This window comes from Gopherus evgoodei, chromosome 2 (genome assembly GCF_007399415.2).
Source record: "Gopherus evgoodei ecotype Sinaloan lineage chromosome 2, rGopEvg1_v1.p, whole genome shotgun sequence".
NCBI lineage: Eukaryota > Metazoa > Chordata > Testudines > Testudinidae > Gopherus > Gopherus evgoodei.
In genome coordinates this window covers 126,465,459-126,489,442 of record NC_044323.1, presented here as the reverse complement: position 1 = coordinate 126,489,442, position 23,984 = coordinate 126,465,459, and the positions used below count along the sequence as shown (strand labels likewise).

At 40.5% G+C, this 23,984-nt stretch overlaps 1 protein-coding gene across 4 annotated transcripts in view; it reads right to left on the bottom strand.

The window, feature by feature from the left end:
• SLC12A7 (solute carrier family 12 member 7) overlaps positions 1 to 23,984 on the bottom strand; it is a 283,500-nt gene that overhangs the window by 135,162 nt on the left and 124,354 nt on the right. For all 4 annotated transcript variants that reach the window (XM_030551652.1, XM_030551653.1, XM_030551655.1 and 1 more), the window contains exons 3-5: positions 17,325 to 17,447; positions 4,658 to 4,804; positions 2,890 to 2,944 (exon numbers count right to left, since the gene is read on the bottom strand). In XM_030551652.1, the coding sequence (XP_030407512.1) occupies positions 2,890 to 2,944; positions 4,658 to 4,804; positions 17,325 to 17,447 (325 nt within the window). The remainder of the gene's footprint in view (positions 1 to 2,889; positions 2,945 to 4,657; positions 4,805 to 17,324; positions 17,448 to 23,984) is intronic.

The following is a 23,984-nucleotide window of genomic DNA, read 5'->3' as shown; positions in this document are numbered from 1 at the left end:
GTCTGCTACCGCTGTTCGCCCTGGTGGAGTTCCGAAGTTGACGGGAGCACTTTCAGGGATCGCTATATCACGTCTAGATGAGACGCAATATAGTGATCCCCGAGAAATCGATCGCTACCCGCCGATATGGCAGGTTGTCTAGACGTATCCATAGCCTCATTAAGAAGCTCTCAGCCTTGCCTACCAGACTGCTAGGCTCAGCACACACATGGTCAGCACACAGTCCCCCAGATAAACAGAGCACACCATATATTTCAATCAAGCAGCAAGCACACCACATTTAGCGTTCATTTAGTTTTGGGGCCATATCTAGATTATCTTTAATCTCTTCCCCATACACACTGCATAGCATCCGACTTCATCCTTTCTGAGTCTCTTTATTTATATAAGTAAAAAAACCTATTTATTTTAATTTTCTTGGCAAGAGCTAAGTTAGCACTATTTTTTAACAATTCTTACTTTGTTCCTTCATTTTCTAACCTGTAAGATGTTGCTTTCTCAATTCCTGTTTCCATTCCCTAGAGACTCTCTGCTTCCAATAACCTTTTTGATGTAGTTATTCACTCAGTTGGGCTTGGAGCTTTTCCCTACAATTTCCTCCCCCTGTCTTGCAATGTAAACTTCAGATAGTTTTGTACACATGACTTAAAGAAATTCTAAGTCTCCTCAACATTTAAGTCCTTGAACTCTTCAGTACAATTGACTTCAACTAATTCCATTAATTTCCGTTTTGAAATAAAAAACATAGATGATGACCTGTTTCAATTATCCTTACATTTAATTTAAACTAAATCACCTTATGAACCTCGATCCAAGGTTATTCCCTAAAAGCAGCTCTTCTATGATTTTCTCACTATTTAACAAAACCAAGTCTAAAATTTGGGGCTGTCAAGGGATTAAAAAAATTAATCGCAATTAATCACGCTGTCAAATAATAATAGAATACCATTTAAATATTTTTGGATGTTTTCTACACTTTCAAATATATTTATTTCAATTGCAACACAGAATACAAAGTGTAGAGTGCTCACTTTATATTTTTGATTACATATATTTGCACTGTAAAAAAGAAACAAAAGAAATAGTATTTTTCAATTCACCTAATACATGTACTATAGTGTACTGTCATCTCTTTATTATAAAAGTTGAACTTACAAATGTAGAATTATGTACAAAAAATAACTGCATTCAAAACTAAAACAATGTAAAACCTTAGAGCCTACAACCCTACTTCTTTTTCAGCCAATTACTCAGACAAACAAGCTTGTTTATATTTGTGGGAGATAATGCCGTCCGCTTCTGGTTTACAATGTCACCTGAAAGCGAGAATAGGCATTCGAATTGCAAGGTATTTACATGCCAGATGTGCTGAAGATTCATATGTCCCTTCATGTTTCTGACCCCTAGATCTATAGTAGACGCCTAACACCATCCCACTGGATCCTCTTTTGCAGTCCTTCCCCAAAGTTATTTTGGCCCAAAATTTTGTTTTGTCCATATTACCATACTATAATTTCTTATTTCTTTACCGTTTACTGGAGGGAGATGCCTTTTCATTTTTGTCTCCTCAAATATTGGGCAGACAGAAATAAAAGGGGACATTACCAGGGAGGAAAAAATTTGGATGGGAGAGAGGAGAAGGGCAAACATGTTCCCCCTTGTTGTCGTCATCCCACCTCATAATTGTGCTTATGGAGACCCTTTTTTAAGGTCCTGAGTCAAATAAAATGCCAAATATACACTTTTTACAAAGATGTTCTGATGTTGCTACTTCCCAGCTTCTGACTCAACAGTGACACATGCTTATTTCTCAAAGTGGAGGATTTTTTCCAATAACTTTTGTGTTCGGAGTGTATCAGTGAACACTGATACAGTGTTAAGAACCTTCCCTTTGAGCAAAAGAACAGCTTTGATAATATCTACATTTTTCTCTTCATTCCAAACACTGTTCATTCTACTGAATGCTCATTCAGTTGGGCTGTTTGTAACACAGAACAAATTCTACTTGGTATAGCAATAGAGCTTCAAGAAACATTAAGAAACTAAACATTTTGATTGATTAAACAAAAAGCGGGACATTTCAGGAGTCCTGAAAGAAGTTACTAGGATAATAGGAATATCATGAGAAAAAGCAGGAAGCAGAGTCACTTTGTGCATAAGGATTCCCTTTATTTTTTCTACTAAAATTTTGTCATGTACAGCAATACCCTGTGTATGTTACAGACTAGTTTTATTGCACAGATTCATACCTTTTAAGAAAAGACTATTATGATAATCTAGTCTGACTGCCTGCATAATACAGGTCACACAATTTCACCCAGTAATTCCTGTATCAAGCCCATAACTTCTGATTGAGCTAGAGCATATCTTTTAGAAAGAAACCAGTCTTGATTTAAAGACTTCCAGTAATGGAGAATCTGCCACATCAATGTGTAAGTTGTTCCAATTGTTATAGTGTTCTCAATTCGAAAAAGAAATTGAAGATTTGAAAGGATTCAGAAAACTATAATAAAGATTTCATATCTGGAAAACCTGCCTTAAAGTGAGAGACAGAGCTTCTCAATCTATTTACTTTATCCAAGTGAAGGCTCAGAAGTGACTTGATCATGGTCTACATGAGGAAGATATTTCAGACTGCTCTTGATCTAACAGAAAAAGGAATAACACGTTCCAATGATTGAAAGTTGAAGCTAGACAATTTTGGACCAGAAATATGGCATTAATTTTTAATCCATGAGGACAATTAACCACTGGAATAATTTACCTAAGGAATATGATGGATTCTCCATCACTTTAGGTCTTTAAATGTACACCTTTATATAGATAAATCCTTTAAAGTGTATTCATAATTACTTTAGGTTTAAGAGTCAGGTTAAAAATTGTAATTACCTGGAACTACGCCGTTTGTTGCTATTGCGCTCATTGAAATTGCAGTCAGCATAGTCTGTGGAAAGACCATTATTAAAAATGTTTAATTTAACATAATAAAGTGCTTTAAAAACTATAAAGGATGGACAAGCCCAGTGGTCCAGCAGGAATATGTTGGAAATTGGAAAGTATCTTTACACCTTTATGGCAACAGGGACTCAAGTTATATGCATTTTTTTCCTAACTGAGCTAATTGATTCCAAAGTCATTGAGCATTGAGTCTTAGACTGAACACCTGTTTAGTACATCTAGAAGTATGGGTCAACTAAAAGCAGAGTCTTTGAATACATAACTGGGAAGAAGGCGAAACCTTGAGGACTTTCAATATTCAGCAGAAAACAACCCAAAGAAAATACTGTTCTAATTAAATAGCAATTAGTAACAAATGACCAATCATCATCATTACCATTGTGTATCTTACTTCTAGCTCCATGCTCCACAACGATTACATTTATGAACATGGGCTACAAGTAAATCACAGTACTACGAATAATTCAGATTGAGTTTGATGTGAAATTTTGAAAAGTAATTCCTTCTTACCCAAATTTAAATAAACAAACACAAAGTTGCTCACAGCGGGAGGATAAATCAAGAGAACAACAAATACTAAGGACTGATTTAATGAGAACCATGAAATACAATTTTAATTACTGAGTAAACAGCGCTAACATTAGTATTTTACAAACTTCAGATGGAATCCTGTTTTGACCAATTCAACTAGGAAAAGTAATGCAGCTAGGCAAGAAATGTTTTCCCTGTTCTATGAAAGTTTTTTAAATTTCAAAATAAGTTTTCCATTCTGCATTGGGACAAAACTAAGACCTTTCCAACATTCCCAAAAAACAGTTTTCCAAAAAATCAGAGATACACCATACTAACCCAGCCTAAAGTTAGGACGTATTCTAGTTCCTTTGTCTCCCATATCCCATGTGCGTGCCATAATCACCCATATATAAAGCCAGTCTCTCTCTCTCTCTTGCCCAATGAATATTTAATTAGTTATACAAAGTGGAACAGTTCTAACAGGAGAGATTAAGAGACACTAGCTCCAGAAAAACCCATAGCTTTGTGGTTATGAGACTCACATGGACTGTGGAAGTTATAAGTTCAAGTTCCTGCTCTGAATCAGGCAGACTAAGGACTTGAACCTGGATCATCATCTTCTTCCCAGGTGCGTGGCCTCACCAGTGAATTATTGGCTATTCTGGAGTCTATCCATCTTTTTGACCAGAAAGTCCACCCTGGGAATCTAAGAAATACTTCCCAATGGAAGTTTTGCTTAATCTGATACCTTTTCATAAACATTTGTTTCAGTGAATTGCATTTTCTGACAATAAAACCATTTTGTCAGAAAATTCCTGACCAGCTCTAATAAGCAAAGAGACAGCAGTGTGCCCTATCAATCAAGCCAGGAATAGTGTGGGAGGGTTCACTTTGCTGCATCACTGTGTAGGGTGCCCCTTGCATGCACCCCTATTGCCAGGTAGTACTTGCAACTGAATTTCAACATACACACTACTTAGTCTATACAGAAATGAACATGCTAAAAGACACAGAAGGCAAGCTAGTATTTTAGCCCAGCTTAACTCCCACCTGTACTGCTCTTTGAACTCTATAAGAACATTCTGCCTGTTGCTTGTGCTGGGGGAGGAGGGGAAATGGGTCTGGCAGTAGCATAGAATAGGATTTAACCAGTGATAAATGTATAAGAAAATAGATATTAACTTACACAAGCACAGCACATGAACACAATGATGAAAGATTCAAGAACTCCCGATGTTCCAACGATCCATGTCAAACGTAGGAAAAGAATGACTCCTAAAATGTTTTGCAAGCAGGGAAGGTACACACCAATAAAAGTACCCATACATGGAGTCTGAAACAAACAAAATATAAATTCCACCTAGAATATTTCTTCCCAAACAAAAGGCCAGGTATCTTAACACCCCATCCAGCAAACTCAAAATGACTTGTAACAAAAAGTCTTTTTTTTTTAGTAAGGAGTGAGTGAAGACCTCAGGATTTCTAGTTTTATAGATAATAGCTAATACAGAATTTAAAAAAAAATAGAATACCTTTTGTGCACTAAGACAGTCTCTGTTATGAATTAGGAGGAGACCCTAATGCAAGACAGATCATCCTACATCTGCCAGCCATGAGATTTCTCACACCTTCCTCTGAAGCATCTGGTGTTGGCCTCTGTTTGAGACAGGATGCTCAACCACAGATCTGATCCAATATGGCACATTTGTTAATACTTCCTTTATTTCATGTGTGATGCTCAGGGATCAAAATCAAGCCAGACGTTATAAATATAAATGACAGTTCTCTATTCAGGCCCCACCCTGAATCCCAATCTTTGTCTACATTTCTGTAGAAGTGCTCAGCTGTGAAGCAGTTAATCCAAAAGTACTGAGCACCTAACACATCCCACTGAGGCTTAAATCTTCTATTTTTTTTAAAAATAAAACCATTGTCAATGTGTAACTCCAGTCAGTCAGACTTGTTGACTGTACCTTTGTTCTGTAGGCACAATGAGAGAACACTCCAGTGGTTTATACTTGTAAAGTTTTCTTCACTTCTATAAGGACTAAAACAACTGGATATTTGTTATTTTTTGTTTTTGTGGGGGGTTTTAATTAAATGAAAGCTTAAATTCTATAGAAAATAATGACACCACTGAAAAGTGCTGGTACTTCATATCACTGCATACCAGCCTAATCTGACTTCTCAATTAGGCTGCCTATTCTTTTCTTTGGTCTGGTAGATTAGATTGCCAAACATGGAATAGAGAAATAATTTAACTTGATATGAACAAGTCAGTGAGCCTTTATTTCTACTTTAAACACAGATATATTGTCTTTTTAAATAACATGTATCAAATAAAATCAGAGGAAATATGAATGTCAAAATCTTAAAATTCTAGTTCCTTTCACTTTGACCCCAACACACACAATTGAACAGAGTGTAGCAAGAGAGCCAAGACAACTGACAACAAGAGAGAAGAGAGATCATATGCAACAATAAAGAAGGGGGGGGAATAGTTAGAGACCCCATGTTCACAACCCAAAAAGGTTAAAAAAATCATAAATCATATGATTTTTAAAGTAATACATTTTTAAAGTAATTTTTAAAAATTCCAGACTTAGCAAGAAATATATTGTGCAGTTGGTTTCTCAACATATGTATGAAGACCTTGTTTTATTCCTCTTTTATGTAACCCCCAACCTTGTATAGACATGGCTTGCATTGGTGCCACTCACCTCAGCTTAGAATACATAAATGGACCTCTCTTTCGCCATGTCTACACTATTGAGCTTACAGCGGCACTGCTGTACCAATGCAGCTGTGCTGCTATAAGATCGCTCGTGTAGTCACGCTATATCAGTGGGAGAGAGTTCGCCTATCGACATAATTAAACCACAAGTGGCACTAGCTATGTTGGTGGGAGAGCATCTCCCACCGACATAGCGCTGTCCACACTTCTCTCTGTGAAACTTATGTCATACACACAGAGGGATGGTTTTTTTTCACATCCCTGAGCGACATAAGTTATACCAACAAAAGTGCTAGTGTAGACATAGCCTTTGTGTAATGCTGCTTCTAATCAGTTAACAAATGTTTCTCAAGGCAATATAAAGAGCCTAAGGTCTTGTCTTCATTAAGGAATTCTTTTACCAGTATAGCTACATCAATTTAGTTACACTGATAGAAACCTAAGGTAGATGGGCTGCATTGTAAAAAGGTGTGGCTAACATCAGGGTAACTAAATTAAAGTAGGTTTCAGAGTAGCAGCCGTGTTAGTATGTATCCACAAAAAGAACAGGAGTACTTGTGGAACTTCAGAGACTAACAAATTTATTTCAGCGTGAGCTACAGCTCACTTCTTCGGATGCATAGAATGGAACACACAGACAGGAGATATTTATACATACAGAGAACATGAAAAGGTGGAAGTAGCCATACCAACAGGAAGAGTCTACTCAATTGAGATGAGTTATCATCAGCAGGAGAAAAAAAACTTTTGAAGTGATAATTAGATTGACCCATAGAAGGTGTGAGGAGAACTTAACATAGGGAAATAGATTCAATTAGTGTAATGACCCAAACATTCCCAGTCTCTGTTTAGGCCTGAGTTAATTGTATCTAATTTGCATATTAATTCACGTTCAGCAGTCTCTCTTTGGAGTCTGTTTTTGAAGTTTTTTTGTTGCAAAATTGCCACCTTCAAGTCTGTCACTGAGTGGTTAGAGAGGTTGAAGTGTTCTCCCACTGCTTTTTAAATGTTATAATTCCTGATGTCAGATTTGTGTCCATTTATTCTTTTGCGTAGAGACTGTCCTGTTTGGCCAACGTACATGGCAGAGGGGCATTGCTGGCACATGATGGCATATATCACATTGGTAGATGTGCAGGTGAAGGAGCCCCTGATGGCGTGGCTGATGTGATTAGGTCCTATGATGGTGTCACTTGAACAGATAGATATGTGGACAGAGCTGGCATCGGGCTTTGTTGCCAGGATAGGATCCTGGGTTAGTGTTTATGTTGTATGGTGTGCGGCTGCTGGTGAGTATTTGCTTCAGGTTGGGAGGCTGTCTATAAGCGAGGACTGGCCTGTCTCCCAAGATCTGTGAGAGTGAGGGATCATCTTTAAGGATAGGTTGTAGATCTTTGATGATGCGCTGGAGAGGTTTTCGTTGGGAGCTGTAGGTGATGGCTAGTGGCGTTCTATTATTTTCTTTGTTGGGCCTGTCCTGTAGTAGCTGGCTTCTGGGTACTCTTCTGGCTCCGTCAATCTGTTTTTTCACTTCAGAAGGTGGGTATTGTAGTTTTAAGAAAGCCTGACAGAGATCTTGTAGGTGTTTATCTCTGTCTGAGGGATTGGAGCAAATACGGTTGTATCTTAGAGCTTGGCTGTAGACAACGGATCATCTGGTGTGTCCTGGATGGAAGCTGGAGACATGTAGGTAAGTATAGCAGTCAGTGGGTTTCCGGTATAGGGTGGCGTTTATGTGACCATCGCTTATTAGCACAGTAGCGTCTAGGAAATGGACTGCTTGTGTGGATTGGTCTAGGCTGGTGGGATGGAAATTGTTAAAATCACGGTGGAATTCCTCAAGGGTTTCTTTTCCATGAGTCCAGATGATGAAGATGTCATCAATGTAGCGCAAGTAGAGTAGGGGCGTTAGGGAACGAGAGCTAAGGAAGTGTTCTTCTAAGTCAGCCATAAAGATGTTGGCATACTGTGGGGCCATGCGGGTACCCATAGTAGTGCCACTGACTTGAAAGTATATATTGTCCCCAAACGTGAAATAGTTGTGGGTGAGGACAAAGTCACAAAGTTCAGCCATGAGGTTAGCCTTGATGTTATCGGGGATACTATTCCTGATGGCTTGTAGTCCATCTTTGTGTGGAATGTTGGTGTAGAGGGCTTCCACATCCATAGTAGCCAGGATGTGGTGTTTTCTGGAAGATCACCGATGGATTGTAGTTTCCTCAGGAAGTCAGTGGTGTCTCGAAGATAGCTGAGAGTGCTGGTAGCATAGGGCCTGAGGAGAGAGTCCACATAGCCAGACAATCCTGCTGTTAAGGTGCCAATGCTTGAGTTGATGGGGTGTCCAGGATTTCCAGGTTTATGGATCTTGGGTAGCAAATAGAATACACCTGGTTGGGGTTCTAGGCATGTGTCCGTACAGATCTGTTCCTGTGCTTTCTCAGGGAGTTTTTTGAGCAGATGGTGTAGTTTCTTTTGGTAATCATCAGTGGGATCAGAGAGTAATGACCTGTAGAACGTGGAGTTAGAGAGCTGCCTAGCAGCCTTTTGTTCATATTCCGATCTATTCATGATGACGACAGCACCTTCTTTGTCAGCCTTTTTGATTATGATGTCAGAGTTGTTCTTGAGGCTGTTGATGGCATTGCGTTCAGCACGGCTTAGGTTATGGGGCAAGTGATACTGCTTTTCCACAATTTCAGCCCGTGCACGTTGACGGAAGCAATCTATGTAGAAGTCCACCCTGTTGTTTCGACCCTCAGGAGGAGTCCATGCAGAATCCTTTTTATTATAGCGTTGGTAGGAATGATTCTGTGGGTTAGTATGTTGTTCAGAGGTGTGCTGGAAGTATTCTTTGAGTCGGAGATGGCAAAAGTAGGATTCTAGGTCACCACAGAACTGTATCATGTTCATGGGTCTGGAAGGACAAAAGGAGAGGCCCCGAGATAGGACAGATTCTTCTGCTGGGCTAAGAGAATAGCTGGAAAGATTAACAATATTGTTGGGTGGGTAAAGGGAGCTACGGTTGTGGCTCCTTGTGCCACATAGCAGTTTAGACAGTTTAGTGTCCTTTTTCATTTGTATAGAAGCAAAGTTGGTGTTGTAAATGGCTTGTCTAGTTTTTGTAAATTAAAGTACACTGGTATAAACCTGACCTAGCACTGATGTAGCCTGTCTACATTAGTTGTTCACACTAGTCTAATTAAATCAATGTTGTTATACTAATGCAAAAATTCTGAATGTAGTCAAAACCGAACTCTCTCTCAGTTTCTCTCCCACCCCTCCACTTCCTTCAACCTCCATTGACCTTTCATGTGCCACTTCCACTGTGCACCTTCTTTCTTCCAGTCTTCTCACAACACATCTACTTACTCCCAGTTTCTACCAGCCAGCCTCTCTGAAGGGGCTTCCTTTTAATCTAGTCCCAGATGGTTCTAAATGGGCATCAGGTGATCTGATTAGCCTGTTTCCCTTGATTGCTTCTAATCAGTTCTTAATTGGTTCCAGGTGTCTTATGGAGTCTGCCTGACTTAATTGCTTCTAGCACCTTCCTGACTGCTCTGGTCCCTGCCTTGGTCACTCAGGAAACAGAAAACTATTCATCCAGTGTCTAGTGTGTTTTCCTTCTACCAGACTCCTGCACCCAACCAGTCTGGGTCTGTCACAGAAGACAGAAATTAGAAATTAAAAAGCAATATATTACAGATGGCAAAAGATAGAAATTGATATAAATAAGAGGTCATATAATGCAAAAAATTGACACGGGAAGTTCAAGACACAAGGGAAAATCTATATTTAGTAAGATTAAGAACAATAAGGAGGATTTTTAAAAGTATATCAGGAACAAAAGAAACCATAGCAATGGCATAAGTCCATTACTAGATGGAAAAAGTAAAACTGTTGATGCAGAAAAAGCAAAAGTGTTCAATAAATATTTTTATTCTGTATTTGGAAAGAAGCAGGATGTTTTACTCGTATCAAATGAGGATGATGTTTTTTCTAGTCTATTAGTAACTAAGGAGGATGTTAAACAGCATCTACTAGGGATAAACATTTTAAAATCAGTAGGCCCACATAAATTGTGCACGAGTCCTAAAATAGTTGGCTGAGAAGATCTTAATTTTTAATAAATTATGGAATAACAGGGACATTCCATAAAACTGGAAGAGGGTTAATGTTGTGCCAATATTCAAAGGTGTCAACTGGGATGACCTAGGTAGCTACAGGCCAATTAAACTGGTATCAGTCCTAGGCAAGATAATGGAAAAGCTGATATGGAATTCAGCTGATAAGGAATTAAAATATTGGAATATAATTAAAGCCAGTCAATATTGTTTTATGGAAAATAGGTCTTGTCAAATAACCTCATTTCATTCTTGGATGATATTTCAAGTTTGATTGATAAAGATAATTGCATGGGTGTAATATACTCAGACATTTGTAGGACATTTGTTTTAGGACAGCATGACATTCTGATAAAGATGATATTAAATACACCTCTACCCCGATACAACGCGACCCGATATAACATGAATTCAGATATAACGTGGTAAAGCAGTGCTCCGGGCGGGGAGGGTGCGCACTCCGGTGGATCAAAGCAAGTTCGATATAATGCCTCCATGGAGGGGTTCGGTGTTTGCATAGTGCCTAATAAAATGGGGCCCTGTCCTCAAGGCACTATTGCAGTACAAGTAAGTATTATTAATAATAATTATACACATTAAATGGCATTAAAAGAACATTATTAATGTTGCAAACTCAAGCACTCAAAAAAACCAGAAATGTCAGAATTAAGGTTGCCTTAGCATTATATAGCACTTTACATATTCAAGTAGATTACACATTGACTGACATTAGTTGTGTCTGTAACAGCTGTCCCCCTGCTGCATTCCTTTTTCCCCTCTCCTTTCTGTTTGTCCTGTGTTGCCGCCCCTCCCGGCCACTGTGCTAACTAAAGTCACAGCCCTATTCATAGGAATGGCTTGTACAGACTAACTGGAGCCATTGCTCTGCCTAGGGAGGGGGCTTCTTGCTTCTTTGTTTGGCTCCTTTGTTCAGACCCGGGCTCAGTGTGGGGGACGCTGCCCAGAAATGCAAGACCTGAAGTGGCCAACTAATTAAGCTTATGAGTCATACCTGTGGCTCAGAACATGCCCAGGCATGCCTATGCTTACCTGCAGCCTTTCCCTGCCTTCTCTCCTCCCCTGTATCAAGAGGAGCCAATCAAAAGTATTGGTGGGAAACTGCCTGAGTTTGCCTTTAAAGCCGGACATTTTCTGATCAGACCTCGGAGAAGGTCCTTGCTTTGCCACCGGGTCTGATCAGCTAGGGGTCTTTGGGGGGCCCTCTCCCCGCTCTCGTTTGTTTTTGAGCATACCCCCGTTTTTAAACTCCCCTCCCACGAACAACGAATTTGTGCCTGGAGATCTCCTGATTATTGTAAGTGAATCGAGTCCTCTCTCCATCCTCTGATGCTACCGCTATTCCTGTCTGTGTGCTTGCTGCTGTCTTGGGGATTGGTAAGGACTCCCTCTTGCAGACTCCCCTGTCCTAGCTGCTGGCCTTGTTTCCCCAGCAGACAGACCCAAGCTAACTCCTTGGTCTGTATCTGTAATCTGTTTCTTGCTCCGCAGCACCTTTGCTGCTAAAAATAAGCCTGTGCCGCTGCTAAGCTGTGCCTTCCTGGACTGTATCCTGGGCAGCCGGCTTGCAGCCGCCCCACTGCTGCAGCCACTCCCCGCCCCCCCCGGGGCTCTATCCTTGGGCACACACCACTCTGCCCTCTGGAACTGCTCCCCCTCCTGATCAAAGACTCAGCATAGTGTAAGTGCACCTATTAGAATCAGGTTCTTAGTCTAGATAAGTTGTAATTTCATTTTGCATAGCTGTGGTTAAGTTAGGTTTAAAGAATTGTTTGTATTGTGCTCTGTAAGTTAGGTTTAAAAAAGAATTGTTGCATTGTGTTCTATTATTTGCTAATTTGTGTAGTCTTGGTTAAGTTAGATCATAAATAAGATTTTGCTGTGTTCTGTATAATTGTGATTAAGTCTGTCTTCCCGCTGCCCTAACCCCCGCCTCCAAGCTTGCCCGTGTCTCCCCCTGAGCTCCCCAGTCACTCGTTGCAGTCTCTCTGCTGTTTAAACTTGCAGCCTGTCTGCTCTCTGTGTCTCCCTGAGTTTAAATCTCCCTCCGCAGCACCTCTGCCTTTGGTCTCTGCTCCACCACGTGCTCCTCTTCCCCCATCCCCCAACCTCATTCCTCTACCACTGCCCCCCCCTCTCTCTCTCTCTCTCTCTCTCTCTTTTAATACCTTCCCCCATGTGTTCACCCCACTCCTACTGCTGCCTAACCTCAATTGTATTACTGAAGTCTAGCATAAAACCCCATTGGTTACCCTTTTTCTCTCTGACACACCTCACATTTTACATTTACACCACTGTGACACATTTTTACCTAGAGTTGTTGGTTATTTAACACATTTTACCCATAACTGTTAGTTGGTTATATGCTGCTGTGACACATCCTTTACATAGAAATTGTTAGCTACCTGTTACGGTTATACTTCAGTGTTAATTGGTTACCAACTGTATTGTACCCCACTGTATTGTACCCCACTATTGAAACCCCTTATACTATTTACTAAAAGAAACCCCTCCCTAATTGTCTACCTTAACAAACCCTATACCCCTCACTATTTAATTTTCCCTGTTTTTGCATTTTCTTAATAAAGTTTATTTTGCACCCCACCAGTGGAGTAGTTGTCCCCCAAGATCCCCTACCTGCTGGCAGGGTCAAGTTGCAGCTGTGAATGCTCAGCACTTCTGCAAATCAGGCCTCAGGGTCTCAAGTTAGGACTCCAGAAAATGAGAAAAACAAAATTAGTAACCACCCATGAAAAGTTTGGTTTACGTGACTTGCCAAACATCTCATAGGAACTGTGGCAGAGGCAATTCCCCAGGGCATCTTTCAACTGTCTTAACCCTGAGATTATCCTTTCTCTTCCTTCAATCCTCTGCCTCGTTCCCTACACACCTTCAAACTTTTGCAACAAATGAGGCAAGGGTCTTACAAACAACACCTTCCTTTACTATACAGTCCTGATTCAGCCCTAAAACAGGTCCATCCTGTGCACGGAATGAGGTGGGGGGGGCCTATGGAAAAAACAGTATGTTATCATGTAACTAAAGATTTTATCATAATGCAAATGCATACAGAGGGGCCGAATTAAGGTTCCACAGGCAACCTTAATTCTGTCATTTCCTAATTTTTGTGTGCTTGACTTTGCAACCTTAATAACGTTATTTTAATGGTCTAGAACTATAGCAATAGTATTAATAATATCAATAGTAGGTTGTCATCCGCTAAGTGGACCAGCACTAGAGGGAGGTGAGACACAGACTTTGCCTATCATTTTCACAGATATTTCCCGACAGCAGAAAAATTGTAAGACTCGGACATCTTAGGTTCCATTCTAGGCTCTGGATGGGAGTGAGGCTTTAGTGGTCACAGACCCTCCACAAGTTTCATCTCTTTTGCCTCATCCCCTCTGACCTGCCCGTCCGCTCTATCTTCCCCAGCCCTGACTCCTTGCCTACCTAGTCCCATTCTCTTTGCCTCCCGACTCCCAGTCTCCACTCTTCAGGCTGTGCTTCTCATCCCAGTTCCAGTCTCCCTGCCTCTGGGCTAGCTGTCTGAAACCTAAACCCCCAACTACCAGACTCTCCCCAGATCTATACCCAGTCTCAAACTTTCCCTGCACCCAAAATCCTTTTCAGATCTTTCTCTCCTCCCCGCAACCATTTCCCCCTTCTCTAATTCCTAGTCCCAGTCTCCCTCCTCCTCCAGCCCCTCATGCAATTTCAGTGTTTATCCACCAACCCTAGCCAAATGGTTCCCAGTCATGCCCACATTTCTCTCATTGGCTCCCAGTCTTCTTGTCCAGCCATTCCCAGTATTTTCCCCATCCAGCTCCCAGTTCCAGTTTTTCTCCCCACCTTTCAGTCCCAGTCTTTGTGCCGTCTGGGTACTAACAGTGGGGTAACTGACAACACAAGAGAGACAGACTTTCTCCTTTCAGTTCCAGTGCCTGGCCCCATGCTTGCCCAGAGCAGCTATGAGCAGCAATTACAGGGAGTGTCCCTCTGAGCCACCTTAACCCTGAGTTGAAGCATCCTCAGTGGCTACGTAGGGATGGTACATAAACAGTCTGATTACATGTAGAAACTGTGAGGAGATAAAGCATGCTTAGCGAGGTCAAAATCTTTGTAGATTTTAGCTGTTAAACACCAACACATCTGTACTAAGCATGTGCAAACTGATATTTCAGAAGCTTATATCTTGGCCAAATATGTTAAGGTTTTTGGAGGAATGGCAAAAGGCATATGCTTGATACAAAGGCAACTCCACCTGCCAAATTTCAAGTCCTTGCTTCAAAACATGGAGGTGGTTCAGAGAAAAGGTTGCCAGATTTTGTTTCAACACTAACAAAACAACGTTCTCTGAAATGTTCTTTGAAATGCCTGAGTTTTGCTTGACATTTCCCTCCAAAAATAAGAGTCAGGCAGACACATCACATGGAAAAATTTAACCAAACAGCCAAATAATTAAGATTCACAGTTACAAGCAACTGAAAACAGGGTCTTATCATGGGAACCTTAATAATAGAGGGTGTTAAAATCCCCATTTATAATAAAAAAAAAAGTATTTAAAAATATAATTTATTGGGCTGTCAAGTGATTAAAAAATTAATCACAATTAATTGCACTGTTAAATAACAATAGAATACCATTTATTTTAAATATTTTTGGATGTTTACTACATTTTCAAATATATTAATTTAAATTACAACACGAATACAAAGTCTACTGTGCTCATTTTATATTTAATTTTTATTACAAATATTTGCACTGTAAAAAAACAAAAATATTGTATTTTTCAATTCACCTTATATAAGTACTGTAGTGCAATCTCTTTATCATGAAAGTTAAACTTACAAATGTAAAATAAAAAAAAAGCTGCATTAAAAATAAAACAAAGTCCACTCAGCCCTACTTCTTGGGCAGCCAATCATGCAGACAAACAGGGTTGGTTACAATTTGAAGGAGATAATGCTGCCTGCTTCTAGTTTACAATGTCACCTGAAAGTGAGAACAGGTGTTTGCATGGCACTGTTGTAGCTGGTGTTGCAAGATAATGTGCCAGATGCACTAAAGATTCATATGTCCCTTCATGCTTCAACCACCATTCCAGAGGACATGTTTCCATGCTGTGCAGACTGATGCATGTTCATTTTCATCATCTGAGTCAGATGCCACCAGCAGAAGGTTCTTTTTTTTTTGGTTCTGTATTTTCCGCATCAGTGCGTTTCTCTTTTAAGACTTCTAAAAGCATGTTCCACACCTCATCCTGCTCAGATTTTGGATGGCACGTCAGAGTATTAAACTTTGGGTCGACTGCTGTAGCTATTTTTAAAATCTTACACTGGTTCCATCTTTACATTTTGCCAAATCTGCTGTGAAAATGTTCTTAAAACGAACATGTGCTGGGTCACCATCTGAGACTACTATAACATGAAATATATGCAGAAGGCAGGTAAAACAGAGCAGTAGACATACAATTCTTCCCCAAGGAATACAGTCACAAATTTAATTGATGCTTTTTTTTTTAACAAGGTTCATCAGCATGGAAGCATGTCCTCTGGAATGGTGGCCAAAGCATGAAGGGGAATACAAATGTTTAGCATATCTGGCATGTAAATATCTTGCAATGCCAGCTACAAAAGTGCCATGCGAATGTCTGTTCTCACTGTCAGGTGACACTGTAAATAAGAAGCAGGCAACAGTATCTCCCATCAATGTAAACAAACTTGTTTGTTTTAGCAATTGGCAGAATAAGAAGTAGGAATGAGTGGACCTGTACTTTCTAAAGTTTTACACTGTTTTGTTTTTGAGTGCAGTTATGTAAACCCCAAAATTTGCATTTGTAAGTTACACTTTCACAATAAAGAGATTGTTCTTCAGTACTTGTATGAGGTGAACTGAAAAATACCAGTTCTTTTATCATTTTATAGTGCATATATTTGTAATAAAAATAATAATATAAAGTGAGCACTGTGCACTTTGTATTCTGTGTTGTAATTGAAATCAATATTGAAAATGTAGAAAAACATCCAAAAATATTTAATAAATTTCACTTGAGTATTCTATTGTTTTAAGTGTGATTAATCACAATTAATTTTTTTAATCGCAATTAATTTTTTTGAGTTAATTGTGTGAGTTAACTGTGATTAATTGACAGCCCGCATAATTTATTAAGATGTTTTCTATCACCAGCTTAACCCCTTTCCCCTACCTTTAGTCAGTTTGTCTTTTAAGCTACATCTACACAGCAGCTGGAAGCATATTTCCCAGCACAGGTGAACAGACACACACTAGTTCTGACCAAGCTAGCATACTAAAAATAGCAACATGGCTGAGGCAGAATGGGTGGTAGCTCAGTCTGGCCACCTGAGTACAAACCTGCCTGACCCCTGGGTACATACTCAGGCGGCTAACCAAGGCTGCCATGGCCATAATGCTATTTTTAGCAGGCTAGCTCAAGCAGAGCTAGTGCATGTCTATCTATCCATTCTAGGAAGCACCCTCCCAGCTGCCATCTAGACAAGCTCTTAGGGTATTTTTATACTACAAATGCTAAAGCAGCACAGCTACAGCTGCACTACTATAGTGCAGACACTCACTACATCAAAGGAAGGGGATCTTTCATCAATGTAGTAAATCAACCTCTCCAAGAAGCGCTAGCTAGATCGACAGAAGAATTGTTCCATCAACCTAGCATTTTCTATATGGGGGTTAGGTCGGTATAGCTATGTCTCTCGGGATTTTTCACACTCCTGAGAGATTTAGCTATGCCAATGTAAATTCCTACATTGCATCGGGTGCAAATTTTTTCACAGCCCTGAGTGATGTAGTTAAGCTGACCTAACTTTGTAGTGTAGACCAGCCAAAAAAGGATTAACTGTTCAGGACAGGAACCATGTCTCCCTGATGTTTACACAATGACTAGCATTGTAATGAAAATACTACATAATAACTATAATTATAATTTTCAAAAGTTTAGATACCTTGATTTCTTTTCGTTTGCTGTCTTCATCTGCTTCATGTTCTACCACTCCCTGAGTCAGATTGGTATAATTTGCTAGCTTATTAAGAAGAGATGATACCATGGGGTTGCTATCCATTTCTTCCTGTTGGGATTTTGAAAAATGTTAATATTCAGCAATATTTAATAGTAAATAAAATCACATTTTAAAACATTAGCCATTTCATGTCAAGTTTTCAAATGTTCACATGCCAAATGCTGATTAATTGTAATACAGTACCTACCGCCACAAAATCTATCCAATTATTTACTAGCAAAACTTCTGAAGCTTCTTTGCGTGTACAGTGTGTACAATGCCACATAATAAAAATTGTGACACTTCGTTTCCTAATTCAGAGTATTTTATATTATGTGATGAGGGGGAAATGAACAATTACATTTTATTCAATTAATAGAAAATGTAATTCCTATTTGGAAATTTATCTTCTTACATAAGTCTGCAATGAACTATTAGGTAACAATCCCACAAAGAGACAGCTCACTGAATAAAAGTTTCGGTCCCAAATGCCTCACCCTAATATATATAACTCTGCTTTAACAATTTTTTTTTTTGGGGGGGGGAGGTAAGTGAAGTTTACTTTTACATAACAGAGTTCTCCTCTCACTGCACACTTCTGGGAGAAGGAAAATCCTATATTCAGTCGTTAAAAAACACAGTAATCTTCTGATAAGGTCTTGCTACAAAACCCCCAGAAGAATATTAGCTTAGAATTAAAAACAAAAATCACAAAAACTTATGAAAACCAGAATATGCAAATTTAAGGTGCTACTTCATACATAGCACAGCCACACAACCTAAATTTGGCCTTTTTGCTTGCCAGCATCTTACTTTATTTTTCTTTTGGGAATGCTGAATATTTTGTCTAAACTCAGAAAAATAATTGTTGGAAATCCTCTACTGAATCTGTGAAGAGATAAATAATGATAAGGACAGATCAGTTGTATAGAGTGATCTAGATTGCATGGTAAACTGGTTCAATGAGCTTTAATACATCTAAATGCAAGGTTAGTCATCTAAGAACCAAGAATATAGGTCACACTTATTAGATGGGGAACTGTATTCTGAAAAGCAGTGATTCTGAAAAGGACTTGGGGGTCACGTTGGATAATCAACTGAACATAGGTTGGCAGTATGCTATGGGGGCTAAAAAAAAGCAAATGAATTCCTTGAATGTATAATCAGGAGATTATACTGTTTCAGAAGTAGGGAAGTATTGTTACCACTGTATATGGCATAAATGAGAATTCCACTTGAATAATGTGTCCAGATCTGGTGCCCATTCTTTAAAAAAGGGTAACGACAAACTGAAAAGGGTTCAAAAAAGTTACAATAATTATTTGAGGCTTGAAAAATATTCCTTAGAAGGAGAGACTAAACAAGCTCAATCTATTCATCTTAACTAAGTAAAGTTTAAGGGTTATTTGATCTCAAACTGGAAGTACCAATACAGGGAAAAGATTTTTAAAAGGAGATGGCTATTTATCAAACACAGACACAAAAAGTTTGAATATTAAAAGATGAAGCTAAACTAATTCAGGCTAGAAATAAGACATATATAGTTATGGTAATTTAGAATCATAGAAGATTAAGGTTGGAAGAGACCTCATGAGGTGATCTAGTTCAACCCCCTACTCAAAGCAGGACCAACCCCAACTAAATCATCCCAACCAGGGCTTTTTAAGATGGGCCTTAATAACCTCTAAGGATAGAGATTCCACCACCTCCCTAGGTAACCCACTCCAGTGCTTCACCATCCTACTGGTGAAATAGTGTTTCCTAATATACAACTGGAATCTGAGACCATTCCTCCTGGTTCTGTCGTCTGTTGTCACTGAGAACAACCTAGCTCTATCCTCTTTGGAACCCCTCTTCAAGTAGTTGAAGGCTGCTACCAAATACCTCCTCTCTCACTCTTCTCCTCTGCAGACTAAATAAGCCCAATTCCCTCAGCCTCTCCTCATAAATCATGTGCCCCAGCCCCCCGATCATTTTTGTTGCCCTCTGCTGGACTCTCTCCAATTTGTTCACATCCTTTCTGTAGCAGGAGGCCCAAAATTGGACACAATACTTCAGATGTGGCCTCATCAATGCTGAATAGAGGGGAATAATCACTTCCCTTGATCTTCTGGCAATGCTCCTACTAATGTAGCCCAATATGCCATTAGCCTTCTTGGCAACAAGGGCACACTGTTGACTCACATCCAGAGTCTTGTCCACTGTAATCCCCAGGTCCTTTACTGCAGAACTGCTGCTTAGCCAGTTGGTCCCCTGCCTGTAGCAGTGCATGATATTCTTCTATCCTAAGTGCAGGACTCTGCATTTGTCCTTGTTGAACCTCATCAGATTTCTTTTGGCCCAATCCTCCAATTTCTCTAGGTCACTCTGGACCCTAGCCGTACCTTCCAGTGTATCTACTTCTCCCCCCAGCTTAGTGTCATGTGCAAACTTGCTGAGGGTGCAATCTATCCCATCATCCAGATAATTAAAGAAGATGTTTAAAACAACCGGCTCCAGGACTGACCCCTGAGGCACTCCACTTGACACTAGCTGCCAACTAGACATCAAGCCATTAATTGCTACCCGTTGAGCCCAATGATCTAGCCAGCTTTCTATCCACCTTATAGTCCATTCATCCAATCAATACTTCTTTAACTTGCTGGCAAGTATACTGTGGGACACCATATCAAAAGCTTTGCTAATGTCAAGGTATAATGTCAGGGTGATTGAAGTCTGCAGGAGAACCAGGGCCTGGGATCTGGAAACTTCTGTTAGTTGTCCAAAGAAAGCCTTATCTACTTCATTCTCCTGGTCTGGTGATCTACTGAAGATGCCCACCCCAACATCAGCCCTGTTGCTCTCACCTCTAAACATAACCCAAAGACTCTCAACAGGCTTTTCTCCAGTTTCATACTGGAGCACTGAGCGATCATACTGCTCTCTTACATACAATGTAAATCCTCCACCTTTTCTCTCCCGCCTGTCCTTCCTGAACAGTTTATACCATCCATGACAGTGCTCCAGTCATGTGAATTACTCCATCAAGTCTCCGTTATTCCAATCACATCATAGTTCCTTGACTGTGCCAGGACTTCCAATTCTTCCTGCTTGTTTCCCAAGTTTCTTGCATTCATGTACAGGCACCTAAGATAACGAGCCAATTCCCCTACTTGGTCAGTATGAATCAGGAGGTCTCTCCAGTTGCATCCTCCTCCTTGTTTTTCTTACTGGTATCCCACTTCCCCACTTACCTCAGGGCTTAGGTGTCCATCAGCCGGTGAAAGCTCTCCTCACTAGGTGAGCAAGCCTACCTGCGAAGATGCTCTTCCCTCTCTTTGTTAGGTGGATCCCATCTCTTCCTAGCAATCCTTTTTCCTGGAACAACATCCCATGGTTGCAGAATCCAAAGCCCTCTCTCTGACACTACCTGTGTAACCACACATTTACTTCCACAGTTTGATGGTCCCTACCTGGGCCTTTTCCTTCAACAGGGAGGATGGATGAGAACATGACTTGCACCTCAAACTCCTTTATCCTTCTTCCCATAGCCACACAGTTTGCAGTGACTGACTCAAGGTCATGCTTGGCAGTATCATGGGTGTCCACATGGAGAAGCAGGAAGGGGTAGCAGCCCAAAGGCTTGATCAGTCTCAGCAGACACATCCTGAATTCTAGCTCCAGGCAAGCAGCACACTTCTGGAGTTTCCTGGTCAGTATGGCAGATGGATGACTCCATCTCCCTTAGTAGGGCATCCCTGACTACCACCACCCGTCTCCTCCTCTTAGGAGTGGTGGTTGGGGAACCCCCATCCCTAGGACAATTAATCCCATGCCTTCCGGTCAATGGGGTCTCCTTCTGATCCCTTCTCTCAGATGACTCTTCCAACCACTCTCCTCCATAGTACCTGTGCAGAGAGCCTGAAAACAGTTTCTTAGCTCTATCTGCATTGGGAGTACATGGATTCTCCTCTTTCTTCTTCTGGAGGTCACATGCTGCCAATTTTCTTCCCCGTTCTGCACTGCCCTCTCTGATTCTTTAGCATGCTGTGCCTGCAGTGCCAAATGCTGACCTCTATCCAGAAAGTCTTCATTTTCTCTGATGCAATGTAGGGTTGATACTCGGGTCTCTAGTCCTTTAACCTTCTCCTCCATTGGAACAACTTACCATCACTTGCCCATTACTTTAAATCAAGATTGAATGTCTTTCTGAAAGAGATTCTGTACCTCAAAACTGAAGTTATAAGCTTGAGACAGGAATCACTATGTGAAATGCTATAACCTACATATGTAGGAGGTCAGACTAGAATAGATTATCCTAACAATCTTAAAATTCTACGATTCTACTAAATGCTAGTCTAATTATCAATGTTTAACTCAAAACAAAGAGTAGAGGTAGCTCATCGAGCTCAGTGCAATCTCTGTCAAACAATGGATCCCATATCAATGTTTCCACCCAGGCCACACTGAGAGTATTGATGATTTGTAAGAGTATGAATTGGATTTATGGAGGGCATACAGAAAATAAAATAGTAAGGAAGCAGATTGGGCTGTGATCCTGGGAAGTAAAAGTCATTTCTAAGAGCCCTGTAATCCAACGTCCCTTTGATGCATTAAAGCTGTTTAGTGAGGCCTCAGACACAGCAATAAGGTAAGCTTCCAACCAGATCAAACTCCCTATAGGAACATTTTTTTCCTCTATTTCCTTCAGGCAAGAGCTATGAAGACAATGGTATGGATCAAAAGCAGCCCTTTTGCTCATTCCCTTCATCTACAGGGCAAAGGGCTAATTCTTAGCATCCTCCTGAGGTTCCAAACATAAGCAGTTTCTCTAGCTCCTCCTCCAGTAAACGAAAGCTAGCCAGTCTATATCTTCTCTCTTATTGGGAACAGGTTTGAAAGACTACACCCAGTGTGGACTAAAACTACTGAGGACAAATTGTATTTTATATGATACAATGTAGCTACTTTTCACATTTCATGTTCCTTCCTTAATTTTCTTTGCTCTCTCCTAATACACATCTCTTTGGGACTCCAATATCTTCTTGACTGCATGCAATTTCACCTGTCCCGCCTTGAGAGGGTACCTATTTCAGATTTACTGGACCAAGGTATTCAAACATAGGATCCTAAAATTAGGAATTTAAATCCATAAATAAGTGATCGGGTTTTTAAAAACACAAAGCACTCAGTAGCTTCCACTGACGTTAATGGGAGTCTACATATGGATTTAGAAGCCTAATTTTAGAATCCTATGTTTGAAAACCACAGCCTTGGATTCCCAAAAGAGGATGGGCACACACACCCAGATCTAGACTGATCTCCTTTGTAATCAGCAGTAAGATTCTGGGTGGAGTACCTCTCTCAATCAATAAAATCTAGAAATGAGTATTTCTATGAGCTACAAATCTCCAAAACGCACATCGGAATGTCTCAATACATTATTTCCTCTTTGTAGTTCATAGTGGGGAACCTGTGCTTGCAAGATGTGGCCCTTCCTTTGGTCTACTTTTGAACTATAATCTGGATAGAAAGCTGGCTAGATTTTCGGGCTCAATGGGTAGTGATCAATGGCTCAATGTCTAGATGACAACTGGTATCAAGTGGAGTGCCCTAGGGGTTGGTCCTGGGGCCGATTTTGTTCAATACCTTCATTAATGAGCTGGATGATGGAATGGATTGCACCCTTAGAAATTTGTCTGATGACACTAGCTAGGGGGAGAGGTAGATATGCTGGAGGGTAGGGATAGGGTCCAGAGTGACCTAGACAAATTGGAGGATTGGGCCAAAAAAAAAATCTGATGAGGTTCAACAAGGACAAGTGCAGAGTCCTGCACTTAGGATGGAAGAATCCCATGCACCACTACACGCTGGTGACCGATTGGCTAAGTGGCAGTTCTGCAGAAAAGGAACTGGGGATTACAGTGAATGAGAAGCTGTATATAAGTCAGCAGTGTGCCCATGTTGCCAAGAAGGCTAATGGCATATTGGGCTGCATTAGTAGGCACATTGCCAGCAGACTGAGCGAAGTGATTATTCCTCTCTATTCGACAATGGTGAGGCCACATCTGGAGTATTGCATCCAGTTTTGGGCCCCCACTACAGAAAAGATGTGAACAAATTGGAGAGAGTCCAGCGGAGGGCAACAAAAAGGATTAGGGGGCTGGAACACATGACATATGAGGAGAGGCTGAGGGAACTGGGGTTATTTAGTCTTCAGAAGAGAAGACTGAGGGGGGATTTGATAGCAGCCTTCCACTACCTGAAGGGGGATTCCAAAATGGATGAAGCTTGGATGTTCTCAGTGGTGGCAGATGATAGAACCAAGAGCAATGGTCTCAAGTTGCAGTGGGGGAGGTCTAGATTGGATATTAGGGAAAACTATTTCACTAGGAGGGTGGTGAAGCATTGGAATGGGTTACCTAGAGAGGTGGTGGAATCTCCATCCTTAGAGGTTTTTAAGGCTCAGCTTGATAAAGCCCTGGCCTAGGATGATTTAATTGGTGTTGGTACTGCTTTGAGCAGGGTACTGGACTAGATGACCTCCTGAGGTCCCTTCCAACCCTGATATTCTATGGTTCTATGATCATGCCTTTGGAATGGCGGCTGAGAATGGCAGACCATGCA